This window comes from Monodon monoceros, unplaced genomic scaffold, assembly GCF_005190385.1.
Source record: "Monodon monoceros isolate NGI ecotype Baffin Bay Population unplaced genomic scaffold, NGI_Narwhal_1 Super_Scaffold_19, whole genome shotgun sequence".
NCBI lineage: Eukaryota > Metazoa > Chordata > Mammalia > Artiodactyla > Monodontidae > Monodon > Monodon monoceros.
Window position 1 is genome coordinate 10,883,665 of NW_021703775.1, and position 11,743 is coordinate 10,895,407.

The following is an 11,743-nucleotide window of genomic DNA, read 5'->3' on the forward strand; positions in this document are numbered from 1 at the left end:
TTGGGAGCACTCCTCTGAGTTTTTTTTTTTCCTATACAGACATATTTTTTATGTTCTTACAAAATTAGGATGAGATTGCAGTTAGTTTTGTACCTTACTTAACATTATGAATAAGCAATTCCTGAGGTCATTAAATATTATTCAAAAACATGATCAATAATGGCTGCATACCATTCAATCACACACTCTGACATGTTTTTTTAGGTTGTTCGTAGTTGTTAGCAGTATAATATAGAATTGTCAATAAACTTTTTCTGTAAAAGGCCAAAGAGTAAATAGTTTAGGCTTTGCAGACATACTGACTCTGTAGCATAATTTTTTTTGTTTTCTACAACCTTTTAAAAGGGTAAAAACCACTCTTGGCTCTTAAGCCTTAGAAAAATAAACTGGATTTAGCCCCCCAGGCTGTAGTTTGCCAAGCCCTGATATAGAAGATAAAAACCTCAGTGGTATTTCAGAATATATACTTGGGATAAAGTCCTTAAAGTAAAATTGGTCAAAGAATATAAATATTTTTTTTTAGCCTTCAAGTCCTCATTATTCATAATAGCCTATGTTTGGTCACATTTAAAATTTTAAAACAAGCATCTAGAAATACCTCTAGGAACTATTAAAAGTCTGAGTCCCAGCAAATTATGTTATTATGAGCAGGGAAAATGAAATATTAAAAATTTCCAAAGTAAAGGTCTAAGGCCCTACATTTCTTTGTTCCAAAAAAAGGAAACTATTTTAGTTTATCTAAGTATTGTTCATTTACTTACTAATTACTAAGGAACAAAGTCCAGAGTCATCTACAGGTAAGTTAGAAAATATATTAGTATTTCTGGTTGATGTATAGGCTCTATTTTTACTAAAAGAATAGCTGTTAAAACAATTAATACCAGGGTATTCGATGAATTAATTAATATGAATTATTTTCATAATAAGAGTTATTTTTAAATGCTTAAATTGTATTATTTTTATAAAAGAAATCTAATTTTCATAAGCTCCTTTATTTCCTCCCCAGCCCCAAACTCAAAAGAGAGCCTACATAAAAGAATTTATAAAAATACACTTACTTCCAGATTTACAAACAAGAGGTGTGATTTCATCTAGTGGATGCAGCATGCTGAACATAGTGGGTAAAGGTTCTCTAGTAAAGAACAAATAAATAATCACCAACATAAGATGACTCCATTTGTGCACAAATTTTGTACTTCCCTTGCAAAGAAATGTCTTCTGCAGGTTACACTAACAACTAGAAACCTACCATCTCAAAAAGCAACCCTCTAAAAACTTCTGACCTACTGTTTTTCACAGTATCTTCTATTTTATTCCTAGAAATCTTTCCTCTTATGCAGGGTAAATTTGCGTGCGTGCGCGCGCACGCACACACACACACACACACACACACACACACACGGAACTCAGGGTAGCCCAGGTAGTATCTGTGAGCAGCAGTCAACACCTTTCAGAACAAACAGAGTAATGGGCATACGGCAGTCATTTTTTTTTTAAACCTCTCTTAGTGGCAGTGTCTCTAACAACTAGTAAAGAAATTTAGTCTTCTAGACCTATTGACAAAAGAGAGTATTTAAAAAAAAAAAGAAGAAACACTTCAAGTAAATGAAATGGCTGCATTTTCTTAAGGAGTGACTGAAAAAAGGAAAAAACAGACCTTCTATCTGAACACAGAGAGAGATTAAAATCTATAAGCAATTTTCTTAAAACTCAGTGTCTACTACTTGCACCACACTGTGACAGGTACTGTATGTTCCTGCCCGTCAACGAGCTCACAGCTGATCAGGGAGACAAAGTAAACACACTATAATTTATTACGCACCTAAGACATAAGAAGCGCTATGTCAAGAGATTATATACATTAGCTTGTTAAATTACTGCATAAATCCTAAGAAATAAATGACAGTATTCTTCCTGTAACAGATAAGGAAACTAAAGCCAAAGCTAATGATTTGCCCAAAGTAACATGATGGAAAAAATGGCAGAGCTAAGAATTGAGTTTTGTTATCTTTAAGCCAAGTGTTTGCTCAGTTTTACTACTTGGGGAAAAAAGCTGTAGATAATTAAGAGCCAAGTGAGAAGTAGAACTCATAAGGGTACAATGCTGAGATGAGAGAAAAAGGCATCTATCTGTGCTGACAGCATGGAAATTATCATCATCCCAAACTTTTGGGTAAACAATTTTACCTTAGAACCAACCAAAAAAAGCCCAAGGAATCATATTCTGACCTGCATACCTGGGTGGGCCTGGAGGAACCTCATGTGAAGAGCTGCTTCGTTCAAACAACAAGCCATACTTCGTGGGCCAAACATTTGCAACCTATTGGGTAAAAGGGTGAGGAAAAAAACAGAAGTAAAAGAAACTATTCTTTATAACATGTTTTTACGAAACATTACAGAACATTAGATTTCCTTCCAATTTAATAAGAGTTTTGCAGAGTAACAATCATTAACTATAATTTTTTTAAGTAATTCTAACAAGTAAATCTAAGACAAAATCAAATCTAAGGAAGAGAAGTTCGACCTGAAATTCCTGCCAGTAGCTAATATCAGTACCAAAATGACAATGTGATTAAAGTGTAACAATAGCATTAGGGCATGAAAAAGATAATGAGAAACAGGAGAAAGACTAATATTGCTCAAGTGCTTGAATAAAACCAAAATGATTTCTTCTATGTCACTTAAACTGAAAAAAAACCTCTCAGAAAAGACTTCGTAATTCACTTCACTAAATAATTTATTTTTAAGACAAAGGATGGAAATGGTAAGCCACTACAAGTTTATTTCAGTAAAAATAACATTTTTGATTACAAGACATGAGAGTAGCAATACTTCTGAAACCAATTAATTCAAGCATATTCTCCAATAAAACACAAAAACATTGAAACACTCACGTTTACCTGAAAAGGTAAAGAAGCTATGTAATCCTTTCCTTCTATGCTATGCATGTTAATACATGAGCTTTGCAATATACATATGCATTTTTCTACTTTATCACCACCTGAAAAGAGAGTACAATAAGATATATGCATTGTTTCCGAAAAAAAAAATCCCAATAATCATAAATTGCAATTCCCGGGACTTCCCTGGTGGCACAGTGGTTAAGAATCTGCCTGCCAATGTGGGGGACATGGGTTCGAGCCCTAGTCCAGGAAGATCTCACATGCCGTGGAGCAACTAAGCCTGTGCAGCACAACTACTTAGCCTACGCTCTAGAGCTTGAGAGCCACAACTACTGAAGCCCAAGCGTCTAGAGCCTGTGCTCTGCAACAACAGAAGCCACCGCAATGAGAAGCCCGCACACTGCAACGAAGAACAGCCCCTGCTCACCGCAACTAGAGAAAGCCCGCGTGCAACAATGGAGACCCAGCACAGCCATAAATAAATAAATAAATAAATAAATAAATAAATAAATAAATGTTTTAAAAATAAATAAATTGCAATTCCCAACAGCACAAATTCTTTAATGCACAATATAAAAATGCTTGCGCTAATCCACCATTATTAGTGGCTTACTTATTTTGAATGAAAAAAAATGAGATAAACATTTGGAATCATCATAAGATCAAATAAAATTTCAAAAAGGAACTTACTGTAGTCCTTTTCAGACTTATCCTGTGATATAATGAAGTCACACCACAATGCCTAAAATCAAAACAAAATGCTTACCTAGGAAAATTACATCTAAATAATAACCTATTAACTAATGGTATCTAAATAGTAGTGTCACCTACATAACGGTCCCTCCTCACCAGCTCAACACATATACCATGGGAACAAAGAAAAATAAGATAAAATTAGACTAATTAATGATAACTATCTTCAGGAAAGATAAACTATGCTTGCAAATAAAAAGAAAAGGGAAAACAAAATCAAGAAACCTACTAGATAGAAGCTTTGCAGCAAAAGTGAATTCAAATAGTGGTTCATCCTGTAGTAAACCCTATATCCTATACAAAGCTAAAGATTATCAGAAGAGTTGAAAATTGCCAAGCTATTTTATAATCTCCAGACTTACCTAATCTTATCATTCTTTGACTCGCCAGAAAGAATGTTTAGAAAAACATTTCCCTTTCTTAAGGGCCCATCTTAAAAATATATATACAAACTAGGAAAAGCCGTTAAACTTCAACTGGTATGCCTGACAATCACTCATTGAAATTTTTTAATGGCATTTTTATGTCTTTTTAATTGTGGTAAAATATACATAACATAAAATTTACCATCTTAACCATTTTTCAGTGGTATTAAATACATTCACAATGTTACATGAGGGGGAAATTATCAGCAAAAAGAGTACTGGCTTCGACACTCCTGGATGGAAATGCTTTCACACATGTTCTCAAATTTGGGAATAATTCAGTTGACCCTTCCTAATAAATTGTTAGAAGAGTACAACACTCATCAGGAAATAGTTCATGGGGAAAAAAAAAAAAAAAGCAGCGTCGAGGTACGATTTCAGTGTCTACAAATGGGGAACTTCACATGAGTAAAAAGCTTCTAAAAACCTCCTGTCAGTAGCCTAACAATTAATGCAACCAACAAAAATGTTTTCACTTCTCCCTCAACTTAATATTCTAAAAACTTTCAGTAAGAAAAGATGAAACAGTACAGTGAACATCTGTCTCACCTGAATTTTGCCGTACCTGTCTAAGGGCATTTGAGTACATGTGGAATTGCAGGGGGCAGGGGCTATTTGAAAATTGCACACATCATGACACTTTACCCCTAATCACTTCATCGTGCATTTCCTAAAACTAAAGATATACTCCTATATAACCACAAAACCGTCATCCCACCTGAGGAAAAATAATGTAATTTTCTTCTAGCACCTGATGTCCAGTCCATTTTAGCAAGTAATTCACAGGGTAATACCTTGGTGCCATGGTAATATCCTTTCACCCAAGAGTGTTAATATCCATTAACAATCCTTTTCTGAATCCATTATTACATTGGAGGTTACAAAGTGGTGATTTTTTAACTCTACCCTTCTTTCTATATTTATTAGCTGGCATTCGTCCATAAATAAGGGTGTTCCTTCATTAACTCGAGATGAACTGCACGTCTTCCTAGAAAGGCAGGGCAAATGCTTAATTCCTTCCCTTTAATTACCGATTTTCATAATAGAGTTAGGTGTAATAGCCAACTGCAATGATAACAAGTTAGGTTTTTTCTTTCTCTTTCTGATTATCACTAGGAACCAGATTTTTATTTATTGAATACTCTGCCATCAATTATAATCATCATGTGTTACAGTATTCTTTGTACCCTCAATGTCTTAGAAATTTTTACTGAGAATAACAAATTGAATTACTCAAGAACAGTGTTTAAAGACTATCATTAAATTGACAAAAGATGGTGTAAAAAAAGTGATGATACAGAAAACAAATGAAGTTTTTTAAATGGACACCCAGCTGCCGGGACCATTACACTGTTTTTATTATTTCTGTTAAATTTTAGGACAAAAACTTTTTTAAGTGTTAAGTAGTCAATCAAACGCTAAAATTCAAATCAACTCACCTGTTGAACAGGACTGTCAACTGTAAACGCTTTATAAACAGCCAATGCCTGGCTTTTACTTCCTTTGCTCCAGATGACCATATTTCCAGCCACATAGAGTTCCTCATCGTAATCTACTTCTTCTCCAATTTCACTTACGCCTTTCCTTAACTGCCAGCTCTCCTTAAAAATTAACACATGTAGGACATGTTCAAGCACTTTTTTCCAAAGTATGGAGCAGGATTTATTAATTAAATCAAATAATCATTCAGAGACAAGTTTCCTACTCTCTCTTTGCCTGGGGAGTAACACTCAATCTAAGCCCAATTCTTAGAAGCTTAGTGCTACTGATTTAAAAAGTGGGGTGTGTGCATATGCGTATTATATACCTTACAGGATGTTTTATATTATAGTACTATATTATTTGCCCCAAATATAAACAAACAAAAATTGTACCATATCTATAGATCAAAAAATGAAACCAACATGATAGGGAAACTAAAATGGTATATTAGGTGCATGGGGAAGTGATGGAGAGGGGGCAGGAAGGTGCACATGGGAATCACTGGGGGAGTTTATTCACAGGGTAGATTTCCCTGCTTCACAACTAAATATACATTCACCTTCCTTCCCTTGTCCCACTCATCAAAATAAATGGGAGAGAGAAAGGTTCAGATTTCTAACTACATAGACTACCTGAGATTTTGGTATCCCAAAAGGAATGAAAGTGGAATAAGGTGGGAAAGACTGACTTCCTGACACACGCTAACATCTCATTCTCCTATTTAAGAACTAGTACTCTATCTACTTATGTGGCATTTTCTTTGTCCTCAAGAAACATGTAAGTCTTTTTGCAGCAGGGACCATTTCTAACTCTACCATCTAATAATCAAACAACATGAAATCTGGTCCCCACATACTAAGGGAAGAGAAAGAGGTTTAGAAAGGACCATAATCATAGTACTTATTATAAAACCATGAGTTATATGCCTAAATAAACGGTTATGACACCATAATACAATGAAGTCATTATTTTAGTCTTGACTGAAATTACCAAATCTTAACCACTACCCTAGAAGTAGCATTATACTCATTTCTCAGTTGCAGGTAGCCTTAAATTACAAGTAGATCACAACATTCTATATTTCAAAAACACAACGGGAAACTTAACGGAACCTTCTGTTTCTCGTGGATCGTAACCTCCTGAAGGGATCCCACCAAGCCAGCGGCACCATCAGAAGACCATAACTCCGACGCTGGCTGCAGTTGGCGAAGCTGAAGGTTCAAAGCATTAGGGTGGTGCTTGCAGTGGTCTCGACCAAAAGGAACAAATTCCTGCAAATCCCCGGCTGCAATCATTGTTGCCCTTTCTTCATAGAAGTTCGACATGGGTTCCAAATATCAACATTATTTCTGTATGAATTCAAACACACTCTGGTCAGCTTCTAGAGTTAAAACCAGAATAAAATATCATAAAAGTTTACAGAAGAGTCATTAATCCTTAGATGAGTGTCAATCCTATTACACTGTAGGTGTACAGTAATTATAACATCAAAGGTCATTCCAGATCTGACTCTCAGGTGATTACAGTTATTGCCACATTTTAGCTGGAGACTGACCAATAGACGGTTACCACCGAAGGAAACTGCTGGGTTGAGACAAGCACTTACATCCCACAACACCTGTCCTATGTCTCCTACTACTATATGCTAGTTTTTCCACACTTCACATATGAAGTATTTAGACAAGTTGTACTTTACAGTCCCATGACTGCCCGGCTTCTCAACATTTAAGGTCATTTCTGTTCAGCTGTTGGAAACTCATTTGAAAAGCACACCTCAAGGACCACTGGCATATTGGAATGAAACAAACAAAAAAAACACAAAAAAACACATATTACTTCTAATTCATCACAAGTTGAACTACTTGTTTCAGCTGACCAATCCACAAAAGACCTAATAAACTGTCAAATGTCACCAGTAGTTTTGACACCCCAGTCCACCTAAACATATGACTACAATCAATTCCAATTTGGGGTCCAAACACAGGAAACCAAGGCATGAAGAACTCTGGCCATGGGACAGCCACACTTGCAGCAAATTTATGAGTCCTAGCTTTAATTAACACAACCTAGTACAGTACAGCTTATCACTATAAAGATGTGGCTGAGCTGTGGATGGAACCATGCCCCTTTACTTCCAAAACATTTCTACATACAGTAGTTGACAGCTAGTAAAATTCACTGTATAATGTGGTATATAAGGTGGATGCCAGTTCTCTCTCTAAGAAAACACCTACATTAAAAATGGATTTTGTGGCATCACATTTAAGCTACAATCCTCAAACAGATCAAAACCAACGTTTGTCCACAGCACCACAGACAACTTTAAAGGGTTTGAAATGGCACTCACAATTAAAAGTTTAACTAGGGCTTCCCTGGTGGCGCAGTGGTTGAGAGTCCGCCTGCCGATGCAGGGGACACGGGTTCGTGCCCCGGTCCAGGAAGATCCCACACATGCCGCGGAGCGGCTGGGCCCGTGAGCCATGGCCGTTGAGCCTGCACGTCCGGAGCCTGTGCTCCGCAACGGGAGAGGCCACAACAGTGAGAGGCCCACATGCCGCAAAAAAAAAAAAAAAAAAAAAGTTTAACTAAATTTGACTTATATTTCTCATCTGAGGTCTTTTTGGCATCAGTAGGGTTTTTTCCCTGCAATATCTCAAAGCCCCTGTAGTTCCTATGCAGCTCCTCTAGGGTCAAAGTTATTTTGCTATGAATTAAATGCTATTCCTGACATAACCATACGCCACAATCAAAACACTTTTATTTTCCTCCCGCTAAAATTCAGAATTGAGAAGACCTGAACTTGGGATATAACTAAAACAGTACCTTATAAAACTTACAAGAAAAAAATAAAATTCAGCTGGTCTTCCTATATTCTAGTCAACAGGATAACCAACATTAAAAAACTTGCGAGGTCATCCGACTTCAGTTGTGCAATTATTGAGACGTTATCCTATTAAAACTTTGAGAGGGGCTTCCCTGGTGGCGCAGTGGTTGAGAGTCCGCCCGCCGATTCAGGGGATGTGGGTTCGTGCCCTGGTCCGGGAAGATCCCACGTGCTGCGGGGCGGCTGGGCCCGTGAGCCATGGCCGCTGAGCCTGCGCGTCCGGAGCCTGTGCTCCGCAACGGGAGAGGCCACAACAGTGAGAGGCCCGCAAAAAAAAAAAACTTTGAGATTAAATTACAAAAGTATTCATTATGGTTATTTTCATAGTACAATATCTTTTTGTACTAATTAAGGCGACACATTTAATACTTTTGCAATACCCCAAATTTTTATGTTTTTACTTATTAGGGGACAACATAAAGAGCTACAGATGAAAGTACTGTATTAAATTGATATGCTATAGAACAAGATATCAGCATTGCTTACCAGGAACAAAAACTACCCCGCCAGAGGTAACCACACAGTTGCTTCAGGAGTAAACCCAAATGCACACAGAAAACACCTTGAGTTGAGACTCCGCAAAAAGGCAGAGCTTCCCCGGCCTCTTTAGGGTCAGGTGAAACAGTCTAGGAGCTTGGGTCTCAGAACATCGTATCAGAGCGGCAAGGGGCTGAACTAGAAGCTAAGGCCCACACGGGACACCGCGTTTAACTCAGGAAGGAAGCCAGCGCAGAGTGGAGCAAGAAGGTGCACCCCGTAAAGCCCAGCCCGCAAGCTGGGGTCCCCTTGGCTCTGGCGCCCGCTCAGGGCCCGCCCCGGGCTCCCAGCCCTCCGGGTCACCGCGCGCGGGTAGGCCTCGGGGCGGGTGAGAGGGCTACCCGACAGGCGATGAACCACCAGGCGCTGCGGGCCTGGGCCCTTACCTGTGTGACTCGGGACGCGTCAGGCGCGGCGAGCCCCGGCTGCTCCCCGGAGGCGCGGGGGCCGAGGGGGCCCGAGGGTGGCGGCGGGGACGGTCACGGTGACTCCTCGGCCGCTGCAGCTTCTCATTCCCTCTCCCTCCCCTATTCCGGAGGAAGACTGGGCAGCAGCTGCGAACACGACTGCTAATGACAGGCAGGCGTTCGGGAAAGCCACTCAGGCGAGATGTTCAAATGGACGCGTCCATGTTGAATTTCCCGTCCTGCTTCGCGCCGAGGCGGGGCTTCGCCGGGAGCGAGCGGCGTTCCCGCGGTCCTAGCGCCTCCGTAGTTGCACGAAGGAAGCGCGAGGAGGAATTTGCTGGGTATTTATTTGTATCTTCAGCCTGTACTGGGATAGGATCTTCCTGGCGTCCAGATCTTCTCCAGGTCATGTCAGTACGAGCCTGAACTGCCTCATAACTATGAATTAGAAGGTTTTCTGGCCAACTTCGCTCTCGCCTCCTGACCCCCAAATTGGAGGTATATGCCTCCAGGCTTGGGGGACGGTGGGGACTCTACTGATTTTCTCTCTTCACCAGTGCACTTTAACCTTTTGGGGGTCCGGACCTTTTGAAAAGTTGATGAAAGGTATAGAGGTCCTCATAAAAACGTTGCATGTAATAATCTGAGCTTCACAGAGACTTCCCCTAGCAATTCATAGATCCAGGTTAAGAACCCCAGCTTTACCCCTCCCTCCTTGTCTGTGGATTCAACCGTACAATATCACACTTGTGGAAACTGTATAACTCTGTTGAGCTCTAATCTCCTATTGCGTGGTGTCACTATGTTAAAAGGATTGATAGGCGTCCTATTGCCTGAGAAAGAAAGTTCAAATTCCTTATCCAGAAATATAAAGTTGTCTGAAACTTTATGTCTTCACTAAAATTATCTCCTTAGGGTCTCCAAACACATCTTGCACTTCGTGGTATCTTGGTTCATTCTCATCTCTTTATTTGAAATGTCAACCTTCAGGGTTTAGCTCAAATGGCCTCTTTTCAGAAGGCTTTACTCCAACAGGAAGGAGCCTGCTGAGGACTGAATATTTGTGTCTCCTCCCCAGATTCCTATGTTGAAACCTAATGGCCTATGTGATGATACTAGGAGGTGGGACCCTTAGGAAGTGCTTAGGTCATGAGGGTGGAGCCCTCATGAAAGGGATAAGTGCCCTTATGAAAGAGACCCCACAGAGCTCCCTGGCCCCTTCCACCAAATGAGGACACAGCAAAAAGACGGCTGTCAATGAACCAGGAAGCACAACCTCAGCAAACACTGAATCCGCTAGCACCATGATCTTGGACTTTCCAGCCTCTAGAACTGTAAAGAATAAATGTTTGTTGTTCGTAAGTTTATGGTATAGCAGCCCAAAGGGATCAACATAGAACTTAGTCTATCTTAGACTCTGAGACCAAAATATCCCCAGACATCCCTGCCCTGAGGGTACACATGAGGTCAAATTAACAATCACATTAACAGTGCTCTGCCTTTATCTTTTACTATTTCCCCCTACAGGGTCCCCCCTCAGCACCACTCCCCCTCTAAGTCCTCTTCCTACCAGCCCTCTTCCTGACCTGGTCTTTCTGGGAGAAACAACATTAGGACATATCCCAGTTGCCTCTCAGAGTCTCTGAGTGCCACCCTCCACCTCTTGCCCCACCTCAGCCACCACCATGGCCTGACCATACGTGGACCCTCCTAGAGAAAGGGACACCATAGGCTGGTTCCACCAGCCCTGTCAGCCCCACTACCAGCCACTTGCCACAGAGGACGAGGCCCTCTGCCCTGGCTTTGCTGTGCCATCAGGCCATTGTCACACTCCCTGGGGCACTGGCTTGGAGGGAATGCCTCCCCATGGGGTGTGCAAGCTGATATAAACCCTGAAGTGTAGGGAGCAAATTTAGATCAAGGCAAATTTTGTTCAAGAGGAGCAAGGCACGAAGGAGCCAGAGACATAAATTCCCTTTTCTTTTCCCTCTGGTGGACTGTTCTACAGCATGGTTTCTGTGCACAGCCTGCCAGACATCCTCTGTGGCTGAGTGGGCACACCTGCCAAGCAGTCAGCTGAGTTTTTGGCAGTGGCCAATGCAGTGCTTCTCATCCTTCCCTTCCCTTCATTCTCTCTATCGTGGGCTAAAGCATCAGCACTCATCAAATCTGCCTCCAGCTCTACGTTTTAGAGAACACAGTCCACAAAGTGTGTCCTATGCGACTTATTGTCCAGTCTGTGAATAGAGTTACTGAAAGGGTTCGCACAGGGCTTCCTCCTGGATGTTCCCTTGCCTGCCAATAAATTCTCTCAAGATGCCTCTCCGTGGCCTCCGCCTATGATGTTTTCCC

The 11,743-nt window shown here is 40.4% G+C and overlaps 1 protein-coding gene across 7 annotated transcripts in view; it reads right to left on the minus strand.

Annotated features, from left to right (window-relative positions):
• ANAPC1 (anaphase promoting complex subunit 1) overlaps positions 1-9,639 on the minus strand; it is a 102,953-nt gene extending 93,314 nt beyond the window's left edge. For 4 of the 7 annotated variants that reach the window (XM_029231949.1, XM_029231951.1, XM_029231952.1 and 1 more), the window contains exons 1-7: positions 9,371-9,607; positions 6,676-6,912; positions 5,521-5,682; positions 3,594-3,645; positions 2,901-3,001; positions 2,238-2,320; positions 1,059-1,132 (exon numbers count right to left, since the gene is read on the minus strand). In XM_029231949.1, coding sequence (XP_029087782.1) covers positions 1,059-1,132; positions 2,238-2,320; positions 2,901-3,001; positions 3,594-3,645; positions 5,521-5,682; positions 6,676-6,888 — 685 coding nt within the window. In that variant the 5' untranslated portion in view covers positions 6,889-6,912; positions 9,371-9,607. Of the gene's footprint in view, positions 1-1,058; positions 1,133-2,237; positions 2,321-2,900; positions 3,002-3,593; positions 3,646-5,520; positions 5,683-6,675; positions 6,913-9,370 lie in introns of those variants that run through there. The other 3 variants (XM_029231950.1, XM_029231953.1, XM_029231954.1) reach the window with 3 other exon arrangements.
• Between the last annotated feature and the right edge of the window lie 2,104 nt (positions 9,640-11,743).